The sequence below is a fragment of the Populus trichocarpa genome, chromosome 4 (genome assembly GCF_000002775.5).
Source record: "Populus trichocarpa isolate Nisqually-1 chromosome 4, P.trichocarpa_v4.1, whole genome shotgun sequence".
In the NCBI taxonomy this organism is placed as follows: domain Eukaryota; kingdom Viridiplantae; phylum Streptophyta; class Magnoliopsida; order Malpighiales; family Salicaceae; genus Populus; species Populus trichocarpa.
The window spans coordinates 21,798,288-21,816,062 of NC_037288.2; the positions used below are offsets into that span (position 1 = coordinate 21,798,288).

Here is a 17,775-nt window from a genome sequence, read left to right on the forward strand (position 1 = left end):
TTAAGATTCTTTCCTTCTAGGTTTGCATCGACTTGTACCAACCATAAGTTGTCTTTTTTTTTTTTGTTATTCCTTCACCCCAATAACAGAATAGTTAGAGAAAACTAGAGAAGTAATAGAATTAATAAATTGTGGATTTTAATTTGAAATTAAAATTTGGTTATGTAAGGTGGAGAGAGGGAAGGGAGGTTAGAAGAAGCTAGGAGGAGGAGAAAGAGAGAAACAAGAAAAAAAAAGCAAAATATAGTTTTGAAAGGACAAAAAAGATCAAGTTAAAACTGGCTATCAAAGTATAAAGAGAAAGTATTATTGTTATCAAAAAATAGAAAAATTAAGATGATCTTCTTTTATTTATATAAAATAATAAAAAATACTAAATTGTAAGGCTTTTTCGATGTACACTCACACATAAATAACTATTCATTACAATAGTGTAGTTGTGTTTTTTCCCTTCTATAAGAAAACCACTTGCCTTGGTATTAGGGGTATTATTATCTTTTCAGATGGCTTATTAATCATTTAACATTTGATTAGGGGTAGTTTTGTCTTCTCATTATTTTTAACAATTAGATAACTTTATTACCCTTAAAGATAGATTTTTCTTTGGCTTGTTTGCGGGGTGTTTTTGCCTTTGCTATTTTTAAAAAAAATAGATGAAAGATGGTTTCGTTCATTTTCTAAAGAGATTAAATTATGAATGTAGCGTCATTTAGGTCTTTTCAATATGCTTTTTATGTTAATTTCATGACAATCGAAGGCAATTTGATCTTTTGCTACTGGTTAATAAATTAAAAATAAAAAGTTGTTGATGTGTGCTTACAATGTGCCAATGAGTGGGGGCGCCCGTACTATTTGGGTGGGCCGTGTGGTACCTCCTAGTAGTCAAACCAAATTTTTCACCGTGTCTTTGGCTGCACTGTCGTGTTCTCTTTCTCATAGTATGACGCGTGTTAACAGAGGTGAGGCAGTTTGTTGTTGACGAGTTTTTTCTTTCTTTCTCTCTCCTACCCCTAAAAATACAAGTTTGTCTCTTTTTTTTCCGTCTGTATTTCAATTATAATCCTTATTTTTTGGGTTTATAATCTTGCTTTTTGGCCTTTTTAGAAGTTTTTTTTCAATTCAGTCCTTCAATTTTAAATTGTCATATTTTATGTTTACCAATTTGGTCTTTATTATTTTGATTTCTTATTTTTTTTCTTAACCTCGTAGTAAAAGTTTTACTTATTTTTTATTTAATCCCCAATTCTATTTTTTTATATATAATATATTTAATTTGATCTTTTTTCTTTTAATTACTATTTTTTTTCTTGGCTTTTTTTGTCAAGGTTTTGGTTATGTTCAATTTCATCTTTTAATCTAAATTTGTTGTGTTTTACTTTTTTAATTTAGTGCTCATACTTTTGATTCTTGTTATTTTGATAATTTTTTTCTCTTCAATTTAACCCTCCAATAAATGGATTGTTCTTGCCTTTTAATTTGTTTTTTATTTTAATTTTCACCCTCATTCTTTTAATTGCTATTTTTTTTTTAATTTGAGATCCTTTTTGTAATTGTTTTTTACTAATTTTATTTTTTGGCATTTTATTTGTGACTTCTCAGCTTTCCAATGTATTGTGATTTTAGTCTAATAACCTGTATCATGGGTTTTAAAATTTATTTAAAGCATGGTTTTCAAAACTAATTTGGGGATCAACTCAGGGCAAGTCTTTAGTCACTGATCATGTGGGTTGACCGAGGTTACCTTAATTTTTTTTAATTTTATAAACATATAGATATAACATTATTTCGATAAAAAAGTTAAAAAAGACAAACATTAATAGGTTTTGATTATGTTTTTTCATGGCTGATTGAGTTGTGGATTAACTTAACTTTTAAACGGATCATATCGGGCTAATTTTCCCTTTATTTTTGTTGGAACGCGGCCCTACCTAGGACCTGGGTCACCGTGTCACGATTCAAAACATTAGGTCGGGTTTTAGAAAAGTGATCTACCAAGTTATCTTGATCTCATTATGTTGGTTGTATGTTCGGGAAATTAACATGAGTCGATATCTTTTTTTTCACTTCTTTTATCATTTATTATTTTTTCTATTTTGATCCTTATTATTTTGATTTATGAATTTTCTATTAGATATTTTTATAGAAGTTTTATTGGTTTTCAATTTCATTCTTCAATCCAAATTTATAATTTATTATTTTTTACAATTTCATCTTGATTCTTATGGGTTTTTTTTTATCTTTTTGTTAAAGTTATTATTCTTTTAAATTTAGCTCTCAAATTAGAAATTTATTGCTGTCCTCAATTTTTTTTATTTTAACTCTTATTTTTTTAATTGATATTTTTTATTTTGATTCTTTTTTTTGTTATTCTCAGGTCATGGGTTTGAAAAGTTAACAGAGGTTGACATCTTTTTTCTTATTCTTATTTTGGTTGTTTTTCAAAGTGTTTTTCATGCCGAAATGCATCAAAATAATATTTTTTTTTATTTTTAAAAAAATTATTTTTAAGATCAGCGCATCAAAACGATTCAAAACATTAAAAAAATTATTTTTTAGTAAAAATAAATTTGAATTTTTTGGAAACACGGGTTAGCCCGCGTTTCCAAACACTGCCTAAAACGTTAAAGAATGTTATTGTGCAAATTAGGGATTTATTGTCAATACATTAATATCGATTCACGAAAATGATAGTCGCCACAATTATTACTCACTAATACTTGATCTCTTATAAATTTATCTGCGACTTAGATTCAGGGATTGGTTCATATCTCATGTGACTCGTTTTATTGAGTCTAATTTGCTAAGAAAGGCCTTTCAGTCTATTGCATGCTGGATTGTGTGGGAAAATGGCATAAAACTTGTTATCTTGTGTCAAGACTCGCATATTGCTCTTGATGAAGATGAACCTGATAAGCCAACTGATGGAATTTCGCCTGAAGAAAAAGCTTATGGGAGAGAAGTAATCGTTTACGCCTCATGATTATGAGATCCAAGGTCTGCCGAAACATTTACCTTTTAGATAAATCTAGCAAAGCTAAACAAATGCTTGCTGCATTTGAAGAGTTTATACTACTACTCAGCTGACCCTTCTTAAAGTTTTTTTTTATATATATATATATATATATATATTCAAGCCACTATCATTCTTTTAATTATTGCAAGAAGGCACAATTATTACATCCAGTCCGGTCAAGCATTGTGATTGGAATCAAGCTAACTTGTCACAATATACAATAATGCTTCACCTAACTTTGTTTTTATTTATTTTTTTTTTTTAAGATAAAGGTCCCTTTACCAAAAAAAATAAAATAAAGAGAGCCACGCATGCGTTTATTTATGAGGCCAGAAGTATAGGCATGATGTCTATAGCACACGTGCCTTAACCCTTATCTTTAACGCACATACTTGACCCCTCTCTATTTAAAAAATAAATAAAATGAAAATGCATTATAAAATATATATTTAATATGATATTTGAATTATTCTTTAATTTTATCATGATTGTTATGGTTTCTAGATTAGATAAGTGACACGTGGTCCACTCATTATTTTCTTAAGTGAAGTTGTTGATATATTATCTTCTGTTTTAATCCAACCATTTAAGGTGGTTAAAAATTTAGGTAGACCAAAAAATCATTTCAACTCTGTTTTATATATATCCAAAAACACCTACGAAATACTCCCACAAACCTCAATAAACTTGTGTCTAACCTTAAAACAATATTTAATAGGTTAAAAAATCAAAACTTTATCCCAATTCAAAAAAATCTTGAAGCCTGGTCTATTTTTTCTAGGAAGATGAAGGGTAAAAAGACACAATAAAACCTCTTGTTGGGATTTTCAAAACACATATAGGCAACAAAAATAATAATTTAAAAATTTCTCTACATTCTCAAGAATATCTTTAGACAATCTAGGATCATTTAGGGTTTATGCAAAGACTATCTAAAGATCAGATCTTTTTTTAAGGTTTGGTCAATTTATTCAAGGCTAGGTTGTTGCAAACCACAAGTCATCCAAATGTTTAGCTTGTAACAGTAATCCATACGAACCACTAGTGGGAAATCTCCTAAAATCATTTTTAAAAGAGATAGATTGCTATGCCTATAAGTGCTAGCTCTCTTTGTACGGTAATTTATGTAATTTTACGGTTTATAAAAATATAAGAGGCATAACATTCTATTTAGAGGAAAGTCCTAATAACTTTATAAATAATAGAATATCGTTTCCCCCTTAAAAAATATCACATATATTAGTTCAGGGTAATTTTAAAAATTTATTCAGTTAAGTTCCTACTTGATTTTTCTAGGTCTAGAATTGTAATTCCCTATATAATTTACATTCTAGTTCTTAATTTCTAAAACTTATTTGTAATCAAGTTATATTTGATTAATTATCTCAAATTAATTTCTGACCAATAGTTTTTATTGTGTGACCCATTAGGTTTTTAATAAGTTGACCCAAATTTAAATCACAATCTTAAATAAAAAAGGATTAAACAAATTAAACAATGTAATTTATTATTAATTCATGAATTGATTAATCTGTATTTAAAGATCAAGTGTATCGTCTAACAACGTGTCATAATCTCTTATATTTTAAAAAAATCATAAATGGTTTGACTTAACTTTTTAGTAAGCAATTTCTCAATGTAATTATTATCCCTTCATAAATTTTTTATTTATTTAGACTTTATACCACGGAGTGTGTTTGTTGTGTCAAATCATGTTTCTTCTCAACACTATAGTTATTGATTCATTGAATAAGATTTAAAACTTTTTAAATCTCATTTCACCTTGCACAAGGATTTCATAATCAATACTATTTGAGAACATGTGAAATATTTTTTTCTAAATCACCTAGGGTGATTAATTATTTCTTGATCACTCAAATACCTTTATATAGTTCATGTTATACCTATTATTTGCCTGTTTATTACCCTTGATTAGGATAACATGTAATCATAATCAAAGCATAACATTCTCTATATAAAATAACTTAGTGATCTCAAGTCTAAGAATCAATTAAACAATTTTCATGTAAGCCTTTCTATAGATACAAGTGATCTCTTCATACAGAATTTTCATGTGAACCAATTCAATATACATGTTATCTAATAAGTACCTACATATTAGTTTCAGATATTCATCATACCTCAACTTATAAGAATAGTTGTTTCCCTTCATAAAGAAAAGAACATGGCATGTACTAGTCTCAACATCTCTAGTTAATGTCCAATGTTAGTAGAACATCAACCAGGAACAATGATTTAATGCAAAAGAAATCTCATAATTATAACAACTTTATAATTTTATTTGTAAAATATTTTTGTTCCAATAAATTTATCATTACTCTAGATTCGTTAATAAATTATAAATAAATATATTTTGCTTGAACAAAATCAATATTACGTGTAATTATCTGATTGGTTACAAGGCATATACACAAATACCTCTCTTGGAAAAAAGAACTCATGAACACTAAGAATGACTTTTTTTATAGCTAAATGGTGGCAACTATCCACTATCTCTCTCCTCTCCCGCTTTTTGGCGACTTTCTTTTTTATTTCTCAAATTCATAAACTGAAACATGAACAAAATAAAATTTTGGAACAAATGTTAAAATTGTAAAACTACAAAGACCAAAAATGAAAAATACAAGAAATTCAAAGACCAAAATATTTAAAAACACACCTTGTATACAATAAAAAAGAAAAAAGAAAAAAGCCTGCATTTTTGCTTGTGTAAGATCTGGTCCCCAAAGACTCAATTCTTTACGAGCAATAAAAATAAACTTTATTTTACAAAATCAAACATCAATATAATATCATGATTTTTTGTGACACCGTGATAAGCACATGAAAAATAAATTATAAAACTCAATTCTTAGCCAATGTAATATGAATGTAACATAGAAGGATAAAATTGAAAAAAAAATTAAATGATCAAAGTAAAAAAATCTTGAACACCGCTCCAATCTATGAAATTTTATGTCTAGTTCTACAATATTTATACATTAAATTCAACATACCTTTTAGTTTTTCTTGAAATTTTTAGTTTTGAAAATAAATAAAGAAAACAATTTTGTTTTGGAATTAAGTAAGTTGCTTTTAATCATAAACAAAGTAGTATATTATGATCCTACTGTCTTTTTAAATTGAAAATTAATCATTTTAAAAACACAACAATCAATTTTAAAATATTATTTTTAATCTAAAACACAACAATACCAAACACATATAATGATATATAACTTAATTTATTGAAAGAAGAATAACAAAACCATGACATGACACGAGCTTTTTTATTATACGTGTACATATAATAGTATGTGAATGGATGGATCAATTTAATTACAATTAAATCTGAATTAAATAATTTTAGTTCCTGGGATTCCTTGTCATCGATTGAAGAAAAAAAATATAAGATGTAATTAAATAAAAATTGGAAACGATGGACACATTAAAGTTTCATCTTTGAACAATGGGGTGGAGCGGTGGGTAGGGCGGAGTCAAATCCAAGCCTAGAGGCGGACGAAAGGCCCGGCCACCAAAACGGCGACACAAATGGAAACCACATGTGGATGTAGGGAGTTGTGTAGGCTCCCACTTCCACGTGCGTATGTTATTTAATAGAAGTGGTAGGAGAGCAGTATTTAATCAATCATTCGTAATTGCTGGAGAGTGTTTTAGAGTATAATATTGATTTTGATTTAAAATATTTTTTATTTAAAGATATATTAAAATATTATTTTTAAATTTTATTTTTAATACAATATATCAAAATAATTAAGAAATATAAAAAGAAATCAATTTAAACTAAAAAAATTCAAAAATTCTGAAAAATATAATTTAACCACAATATGAAAGAGCAACCAAATTTGTTTAAATTTGGTTATTTAAAAATTATAGCAGCCCACGCCAGACAGCTATTTTAAAATAATATTCTCTTGTGAAGTTATTTAAAAGTTGTGAAGGTAGCGAAAGAGTTTTTTTTTTTTAAAAAAAGTTGTTTGATATGGTTTTTAAAAATTTAATTTTTTTTAGTATTATTTTAATTATTTTGATGTGTTGATATAAAAAAAAAACTTAAAAAAATAAAAAAATATTTTAATATATTTTAAAATAAAAAAATACTTTTAAAAAATAACATAAAGATTAATTATTTTCTCCTATTAATATGATATGGTACTTTACAAAAACTATCTCACGTGTGCTATTTCAAAAACCTCTAAAAAGTAAGACATCATGGACATGCATGCCACATTACACACATAATCTTCAATTAAACTATTTTAGCGAGTACATACTCCAAGTGATTTAGAATCATCATATGCGTTTCTTTTGCATACAATTAGGAAGAATCGATACTGCTGTTCACAACTCTTGGATTCACCAGGAAATGAGAGCAGCAACAACTGGTAGTAGAAGGGAAGTGCTGGCTGGCCATGTTTGAGCATCAGCTTCTTTTGCAGCTCATATTCGGTGATAAATGTGTTTCTTTACCTCTTGTTTTTCATGGGATTTGGGGATTCAATAAACCTCTCTGTCACCCCTAATAAATGTTTCAACCACCTCAGGGCTGCACATGTTTCTCACTCCAGTCATCGGTTACTGTGCTGGCCATTTTGGCCTTCTACTACTATGACTACTCCTGTATAAATACCCCCTGTTTAATAGCAAGCTCAGATATCATAAATGGCGCTCAGACTCAAACCAGAGGCATGAAATGGAAACTCAGGAGTCAGGAGTCCGCCCATGTTAGGCAAAAAGATAGAATATAACAAAAGCATCCAGTACATAGGCTCACTTCGCATTTAATTAAGAAGCATAATATTCAGACACCGGGGAGTTGTATGTTCTTTTTCCTAAACACATAACAGTAACCAACTAAAAACTCTTCAACACATATTATGCTTTTACACCAACTGCTCTCAAATCTCACACTGTATTAGGCAAATATGCTCAAGGGACCGGTCTTATTTGGAGCCTCTAGTCCATTCTCAGCATTTCGCATCCCTGTGATCCATGTCCTCCTGCAAGACAGATCATCAACTTTGATTAGTCTAAAACGTTCAACTGACTGAAATATCTAACAAAGTTCTTCGTTTGAATTTTGTTTCCATGTGCAGAGATTGAGAATAAATCTTTATTAGTGCAAAGAATCAAAGAATCTCCTAAACCACTATCACTTCCTTTTCTCCTCTTAGTCTTACCTCCCAACACTGTTGCCGCTAGCCCGGTTCATCAGAATCGTCAATCTTTTTGCGGTTTTCATAAAAACACTGCATTTCCAACAAGAGAATTAAAAAAAAAAAAAAGATTTATTAAATACATGTAACACTATCCCTGCTTCCAAAGTTGCAAAGTCAGGTTCAAGTAGTTCTTATCAACCCAAAATACAAGGTCTGCAGGATGAAAAGATAACCAATGACGAAAAAAAATTTCTTTTTCCTTACAACAGATACCTGAATGGTTCATCTCCAATCTGTTTAACAGCACCTGTCACATCTCGATAGAGAACATGGCTCAACATATCTGATCTCTCTATTCCAAACATGATGGCCAGCTTCCTGCGTAGCTCTTCATAAGAATGAAGTGCAGAGAGGTCAAGGGTCCGCCCCAAGTCTTCTGACTCCAAAAAAGCCTTGCAGTGACCAGTATCCATGCCATTTTCACTGGTATTCTGAAGACTTTGGTGCCATGAAAACCCAGTAGTGCACGACTTTTCTTGTGAAATTTGTTTCCCAGGTGCTGATCGTAAAACATCAGAATTTTTTTCTCTGTTACTATCAGATGAATTTCTCTCATTAACAACTTGCGGGAATGCATCAGCGGAACAGCTATGAGATATCTGCTGCTCGACAAGTATTGGTTGACCAAAGAGCAGAAACTGGTGTTTCTTTGCATTATCAGATTTCTCCAACTTTGGATTGCTGCTCCCCTTTGTTAATAAGCAAGATAAATTCTTATTGCTGTCAGGGTGTCCTGTCGGGTAATTTTCAGAATTTTTAGTGCGTGGATTGAACCTCTGGAGACTGGACAGAAACAGCCCTGACTGCAGCTTTTTTTTAAACTGGAAATCTGATAATGATATTCCAAATTGAGCATGCCTGGCTCCCTGTATGCCTGCAGGAGTGTTATCGGATAGACAACACAAAGGGCTGCTGGGCCCAAGGGGGTTGCCTGAAAATGAAGGCAATTGAAATTGGCCATCAAGGGGAAAGTCTAACTGTTGCGGGAATCGCAACTTCTTTCTTGGTGGTGAGAAGGGTGATAGGTGGATGACTGGCATATTTGACACCAATTCAACCAGCCATGGGCTGACACACTTTACAGTTTGTAGTAAATCTGGCTCATCCCATGTCACCTGCCACACCATTTGGCAAAAGATATAAGAAAATAAGATGCTAAAGCAAGATCATCTGAGTTTAGAGTTTAGGCTAACATTCAGCAATTCTCAAATGCTAGAGAACAATAATTAATTCAAAGTTTCAAGACTTTTAACGGACTCTGAAATCCACAATTATCAGCATAGAATCCATGAGATGCCAAACTCAAGTCACACAAGTATCCATAGTGCAATATTTCTATGCTTAAAGCATGATTAGGTAATAAAAAAAATGAAGCCTTTTAGGAAGTCATCTAGAATAGAAAACTAACTTCAAGATTTATCCTGAACCAGCATTTTCATTAAGACATCCCTAATTTAATCGGTAAAAAAAAAAATCTGGAGACACCAGTTTGTATATCATTTACTGAAAGCCTGTAAAGTACAAAACGTTAACTATATATGCAAACAGTAAAGTATATGGGATAATGATGCCACCTCAACAAGTAAAAAATAGCAGTGTAAAATCCCTATCAAAACCTCGAAGGGAAGTGAAATGCTGCGGACCTTGTCAATCAAGATGAGCAGGTACTCTAGATATAATGCGATCTGTTTCAACTTATCAGAAACTTCAATTATGATAATAAATTTCCCACCATTGATTTACAGAAACTTGTCATGTACAGCTGTGTGACACTGCCTGTCATTGAGACATTTAACTGTGTAGAATACTCCTAATGTGACTTCCATAATTATCATGCCATAAACTTGTCTGGAACCAACAAATAGGTTGGTGTTTTTTCTAGCACCAAAGACAGCCATATCACAGTATAGTTAAAAGTTAGAAGTAGGTTGGGAAGTGGCATTCATCTTGGGAGAAGAGGAAATAACTGGTTACCCAAAAAAAGCAACGAAAATGAAACAAGAACAAACTTGGGCAAATGAAATGTTTAAGAGCAAACACGAGGAGAATGGCATCTACCAATTTAATCCTTGACGAATTTAAAGGCATATGGAAGCATGTAATTTAGCAAGAAAGAGGCCTGGAAAAGCAACTGGCATGTGAATCCATCTCCAAACTCAACTAAGATCTTAAGGAACTTCATTCACGGTTTAAAATTGAAGAGGAGAGGATAAAAACAAACTGAAATATGGGAAAAACTTGCAAAAACACTTAAATTGGTAATGAAGAAGAAAGCGGTTGCTAAATGCTAATTGAGCAACAGGCATAATCAACAATCTTACCCAAGGAACAACAACAAAGTCGATAATTACAGATAAGACAAGACAAGTAGAGAACCTGGAGAAGACGCCATGGAGAGTTAGGCCATCGGTCAGGATCAGCAACCTGAACAGAGGCAACAGTCCCCATAAACCAGCTAATCCGTGAAGAGTCCTCTGTTTCAAAAGCCATCTTGAACCTCATCCCAGAGCACCAACAGGTCCTCATTGCCGCCCTTACTGAAGAGGCCTTAACACAAAACTCTGGCGTGCTTGCTCGTGGATAATAAACGACTTGAAAAGGATTTCCATTAGCAGCAAGACCAGCAGCTTCCAAAACCTCTTCAGACTTCACTCTTCCCCTTCCCTTCACTCCCCCATTTCGCATCTCATCCTCCTTCACAGAAAGTGAGAAACCACCATATGGGTTAGCAGAGGTAGCGTTGTTCGAATTCCACCCAATGTGTGATGGTGATGATTCAGGTCCGCTCCCAATTCCAACCCCCCTCTTGGCACGGCGAATTCCAACACAAAGATCGCCATTTTCAGCCCTCAAGAACACAATTGAATCCCCGGCAACCAATTTCTTCTGGTTAACAAAGGTGCTCCATCCAGTAGTCAACAAATGCCTCCTTGGTGTCCCTCTATAAATATGCCTAAACTTCCACACCTCACCGTGCACATCTTTAGCAATCAGAGTCTGCACGGGAGGATCCGCGGAGTAGTCCAGCCTTGGGAAAATCGTCTCCGCACAGTATCTAGGCACAGAGAAACCCCCACCATTGTTGGCATCAGATTGAGTTAGTGTCTTTGCAAAAGAGGCCGGCTTCTCTGCGTTGTTACTGTCGTTCCCATCACCACAAATGTCCACATCTTGAGAGATATCAAGGTCAGCGTCTGGTAAAGGAACAAGGCTGATCTTGGCGAATACCTCATCAGTACCAGGGTCGGCGAGGAATTTGACAGAGGCAACGCGGCAGAGAACGAGAGAAGGGATTCTTTGGGGGAAATCGACGGGGGATTGAGAGTGCTCGGCGTGGCCTTGTGGAAAGTAGAAGACTTTAGTGTTTAGTGGAGGGATTTGTACCATGCTTCCTGCACAGGCTTGCCATAGTTGTGGATCCAAGCTCTTCTTATCTGTCTTTTTCATAGCTGCTTGCTTTACAAAATGAAAGGCAACGATATTCAAGTTAAATTTTTTTTTTTAAGAAAATCCCAGTTCATTCCTTAAAATTAAATTGAAGAAGCCATCTTTACCAGTTTTTGAAGGCCAAAAAGGAGAACACGGTGCCTAGCTCCTTCTCCTTCTCTCCCTTGAGAAAAATAATATAAACTCAAAACTTTGATTGGAGTATTAACAAAGAGCAAGAGCTTGTTTTGGATGGAGTAGTGTCCACATTTAACTCTTCTTATTTGCGTGGGATGAAAAGAAGAATTCCTCAATTCTTGAAGGGCTGGGTTGCTTCAGTAATTAAAGAAAGGAAATGGGGTCGTAGGATTTTTGAAGAAGCTGACAATATATTTCACCTTGGCGCAGAGAGAGGGAGACAGACAGAAAAACAGACAGACAGAGAGATGCAGGGCGAGTGAGACAGTCATTAAATTCGTCGATGGGATGGGAATTGCTCCTATTGCTTAGCATAGCAACGGGTGCCACCTCTCTCTCTCTCTCTCTCTCTCTCTCTCTCTCTCTCTCTACCTCCTCCTACTAATAAAGGATTGGACAATAGACAGGCCCATCATAACTTACTTGTTCACTCTCTGCTAAACTCCAAAAACAAGACGACCACTTCTGCTTCTTGCTTTTATTAATTACAAACACATCGCCATCTCTCTCTCCCACCTGGATTTTTTTCCCTGTTTTTACAAACACATCAACAAATACTTCATGTTTTCTTCCTTTTGTTTTAAGGTTAGGTGTCTTCAGCCAGCTTTCCCTGCCGTTTCTTTGGATCCTTTCAAGTTTATTGTGCTTTCAACTACACTAGTTTGATTCCATGCGCTAAGTTGCGCGACAGAGGATTTATTTTTAACGTAAAAAAATTGCAAATATTATTAAAGGTTCTTTTACAATCATTTTTTTTTTAATTATGACTTGCATTTAATAAAATAAATCTCATAAATAATAACAAGTTTATGATTACAACCATATTATTTTTTAGAAAAACAAAAGTTATATATTTGTTTTAGTTTGAAAATAAATTCCTAAATTTTTTTTTAACTTGAACCAATTAAATTAAATTTTATCAAATTAAATCTTTATTTAATATTGAAATTTATTTTTAATATTGTGAGAGTTCTATATAAAATTAACCCAAATAAAACATTAAATTTAATCTTAAGTCAACTTCATGTAAAAGTACTGAATTAGAAATTAAAAAAAAAATCAAGTGAAAAGAAAAATTAAAAAGAAACAGAAAAAAGAAAACCCTATATATACCTATTACAATTCACATTAAATTAATGCGAAGAGGATACAAATGATAACTAAATGAGATAGTTGAATCTTATGTTATACCACCAAAAAATATTGTAAGTGTCGTCTAAATTACATGGCATCTTTCACGCACCAATAACTTTTTACATTTAAAAATAAAAAATTAAACGATAAATTACATTACAATCCTTGACCAAACCAATAATTACAAAAAAGAAAAGAAAAAAAGACATCAATACCCATGTTTCAATTGCCTAATTTTTTCATCCTTAGGGTCATATACACAATCTTATTGTATTCTAAAAAAAACAACACCTCTGCTCTAAAGTGTTAGATTTTATTCCAGGGATATTTTGATTCTTTTACTGTTCATAAATATATTGAGTAGACATAATTGCATCTAAAAAAATTCATATTGACAAATGCATCGTATACAAGGCAAAAATATTCCTAGTTCAAATGCAAATAATTTTTATTGAGAATGATAAAAAAAAAAAAAAACCCACCACACTATAGTGGTGAAGAAGAAAATGTTAGGGAAGGTACAATATTTTTACCTTCTGTTTTTGTTGTTTTGTAATATTGAGACCGTAGTATTTTAAGAAATTATTCACTATTTATTATGTCTATATTATTATCAATTCTTCTTCGGTTAAAAATGTTGTATGAATTAATTTATATACATATCAATCTTAATTCATCAATTTTATACATATTTCTAGCTAGTTGACTTTTAAGTATTCTCTTGGTAAAGTAATCTTGTGTTAATTAATTATTAACCATCGTAATCAGAGCAATGATTTATTTTTATCCGATAGCGACAAATATTTTGGACTAGTTTATGTATAAAACATAACTATTTTTTAAGATAATTTTAAGGATCTTCACAATGGTCTAATATAATATATCTCGATGAATTTAACAAGTTTTTTAAATATTAATTTCAAATCTAAATTTAAGAAATCAAAAGAAGAAACATATTTTTTTGAAGGGGAGCTTGCCTTTTTTTTATTTATAAAATAAACCATAAATTTATGCAAGAAAAACTACTGTTTATAAAATTATATTTTTTTATAAATTTACTTTATCAAATCAATCACAATTATACTAATGAAATATTGATTTAGCGATTAAGACACTTCTATATCCCTACAAGGATGAAAAAATAAGTTTGATCTCTAGAAAATACACTTATTAAAAAAAATAGCTATAAATCTCGAATAAAATTAATCTCACTTTTTAAAAAACTACAAAAAAAATCAGATAAAAAAAATCAAAATCATAAAAATTATTACTAAGAAGAACACACACTAGCTATGAAATCGCAGCAGTCATAAATGTACAAGCCAAGCTAACCCTTGTTATTAATATATCCATATTGATTATGACCGCACGAAGTTTTTTTTTTTAAAATCCTCTTACCCGCACAAGTATCGTATAAGGATACATTATGGATATTGCAGGATACGAATCAAAGACGGAGAGGTATATGACAAAAAAAATAAATAATAAGTTTAATTTCAGACACGTGGAGGATATGATAACGTATGTGAAAGAAAGATACACGTAGAATACTCGGGGACACATTTTTTCAGACGTGTGGAGGATAAGATAACTAAATTTTAAAAAATAAAATTATGATTTGATTTTTTATATTCATCTTCAACAAAATTTGACTTTTAGACGTCCAATTAATTTAAAATTGCAAATAAAATATAATAAAATGTAAAAATTAAAAAATTTAGATGAGTAGTTCTTACTAAATTTTAAAAAGAAACAACGAAATATGATTTTAATTTTTATATTCATCTCCAACAAAAATTAATTTTTAGGTGTTCAAGTTTATTTAAAATTATAAATAAAATATAATAAAATGATCTCTATTGTTTATTGTATATTTTTATATTTTTTTTCATAAAATTTATTATAACTCGTAATCTAGATCATTGACTGAAAGCACCTTCTATGAAAAAATCAAATGCTAAACGATAAAATCAAAAAATAAAATTAAAACGAATCAGAAAACAAAATCAAAGCACCTTCTATATATATTTTTTTATCTTTATAATATATTTACTTTATATTTTAATATATTTGTCTCTCAATATAATTTAGTTTTTAATAAAACTGAAATGATTTTTTTAATTGAAACAATCATTTACATATATTGCAATAAAAAACGAAGCTTGCTTTCTTTCCTTCTTCTTCATTTTCTTCTTCTTTAAAAAAAGATATGAAACTTCCTTATAACAATATCATTGAAAGAATATGTTTATATAATATGATAATTTCATAATCTAAAATGAAAATTTTAAAAAATTATATTAAAAAATTGAATTATTTTCTCTAAGTTGTCTCATCAAATAAATCTCACCACAACTTCACAAGGTAAATGTGAATAAATTATTTTTTTCAAAGCTTCCTTAAAGTTTAACGTGATTATGTTGGTATTATAGTCGTCATTTTCTTTAAGGGAGTCAAAGATATCATAAGATAATAAACGTTCTGTATAAAAGAATAACAAGGTCCAATTTAATAATTGTATGGGAGGTGAATAAAAAAAATAATAGGCATTAATAAAGATTTTATGAATTGAGTTTTTTTTTAATATTAAATAATCACCAGAATCACATAATTGACCAATAGAAGCAAGATTCCATTTAGTTTTGGAATAGAATAAACATTAGGGAGAGACAAGTGATGTGTCACAACAGAACCAACATCTGCTAAGAGCATAAGAGTGCAATTAGTAGTTATAACAGGAATGGAGGGCAAAGGGAACACGGAGGTAAAAGATAAAGAATCGATCTGGAGACATATGATGTGAAGCACCAGAATCTAAGACCCATTCAGAATGTGACATACCTGAGGAACTATGAGGCAACTGACTTACAGAAGGAGAAACTGACATTGCTTATGGCTGTAAGGAGAGAAACTTTTGAAATTGCGCAGCTAAAGTATTAGGATCGGTTATAGAGCCTGATGAAACTACGGCTGCAGTATTGTTGTGTGGTGATTTATATCCCAGAGATGGTCTATACGCATTAGACTGTGACTGGCTGCCAGGCTTCCAAGATTGATTATGTTGTTTTAACTTGAGACACTAAGTCTTCCAATGACCTTTCTTTTTACAAAAACTGTACTCGTCGAAGTCAATCCTTGTGTAAGGCTTATTCTAATTATTAGAGAATGGCTTAGAGGGTGCCGCTAGTATAGAAGGATTCAAAGTAGAAAGAATTTCTTTTTCAGAATAAGATTGAAGATGTATTTCTTCAGCCAATAACTCACCGACAACAGAGTCAACAGAAGGTGGTGGGGAATGATATAGAATTGAACTGTACCAATCGTTGCTGCTCTCTATGCTCAATATAGGCACCACATGCCTTTAGTTCTGCCGATTCTGTAAGAGCCAATTGATCACAGAGATCTGTCATAGCAGAATAAAACTCTCGAATACTTATATTCTTATGATGAAGAGCTCGTATATCATTCTCTAATTGATACCGCTTTGCAAAATTTAATTGCATAAATAACCGTTGCAGATGATTCCAAACCTCCTTTGCTGTCTCATACTTAGCCAACTCCATACCTATAGAATGCTCAACGGAATTGTTAATTCAAGTAATAATCTTTGCATTGTTTGCTTCCCATGCATCTATCAAAACATCATCCCATTCTTCAGTATTCTTAAGTACCACATAGGTTCCACTGACATATCTCCACATCTTTTTATCCTTAAAAAATTTCTCATTACATAACTCCAATACGAATAGTTCTTCCCATCCAATCTCACACTCACAGACTAAAGCGAATCATCTCTTTCAGTAGTCATAATCAACAATCACAGTGAAGCACAATGCAAAAACAGCGGAAAACAAAATACCAAATTGCAGAAACTAAACAAATATCTTTTTAATGTTATACGATACGCCAAAACACAAAACAAATTTGCAAAAACACAAAATAAATTTGCAGAAACTGAACGCAAATATCAAATTGTAGAAACTGAAGGAAAGACGAAATACCAGATTTGGCAGAAGCGGAAGACAAAATGTCACTCCAAAAATTTTTTTCCGGGCTTCGCCACGAACCCCAGCAAGGGCGTATTGCCCCCTGCAAACTCCCAGCCAACTCACCGCAAAAGCTGTGTTTGAAATTAAGTCTCGTTCCATAAAACTAGCTCTGATACCATGTTAAAACAAATCAATTAACACAAAATAAATACGAATACGAAAGAGAGGGAGGCTGAAATTCTCTTTAATTGATTTGTAAAAGAGCTTATATATAGGTTAAGCTAAAAATACTATTCTACCCTTAATAAATAAAACATGATAAATGTATTATTTAACAAAGACAACTTGTCACACAAGAAAAATACTATATAGGTTAAGCTCAATGTCCATTTTTTTTTTCATGAAGAGCAAGAACAGAGGGAGAGATCAGGGCTTAAAGAATTTTGTGAAAAGTGATTAATTTTGAAAAAAATTGTTACAAACTACAAATCCTATGCATATATATTATAACAAATTCTAAAAAATAATCTTAAATTAGTTTTTATAAGCATAGTTAAAACTTTAAACAATATTGTTTTTGTATCATGTTGTTACAAGGAAAGTTTCCATATCTTCTTTTTTAAAAAAAAACCAAGGACAATACTTCTTATTATTTTTTTCTGTAATGCTCGTAAAAATAATTTTTTCAATTAAAAAAACATCTTATTATTTTTATTTAAAATTAAAATAAATTTTATGATATGATGGAAATATAAAAATATATATTTCAATACTA

The 17,775-nt window shown here is 31.2% G+C and overlaps 1 protein-coding gene across 1 annotated transcript; it reads right to left on the minus strand.

Annotated features, from left to right (window-relative positions):
- Nucleotides 1-7,745: 7,745 nt before the first annotated feature.
- On the minus strand, nt 7,746-12,238 carry LOC18098203 (auxin response factor 10). The gene is made up of 5 exons (XM_006384847.3): nt 11,808-12,238; nt 10,630-11,709; nt 8,467-9,368; nt 8,215-8,283; nt 7,746-8,034 (listed from the first exon to the last, which is right to left on the minus strand). The coding sequence occupies exons 2-5, from the start codon at nt 11,698-11,700 to the stop codon at nt 7,950-7,952; spliced, it is 2,127 nt and encodes a 708-aa protein (XP_006384909.1). The 5' UTR covers nt 11,701-11,709; nt 11,808-12,238; the 3' UTR covers nt 7,746-7,949.
- Between the last annotated feature and the right edge of the window lie 5,537 nt (nt 12,239-17,775).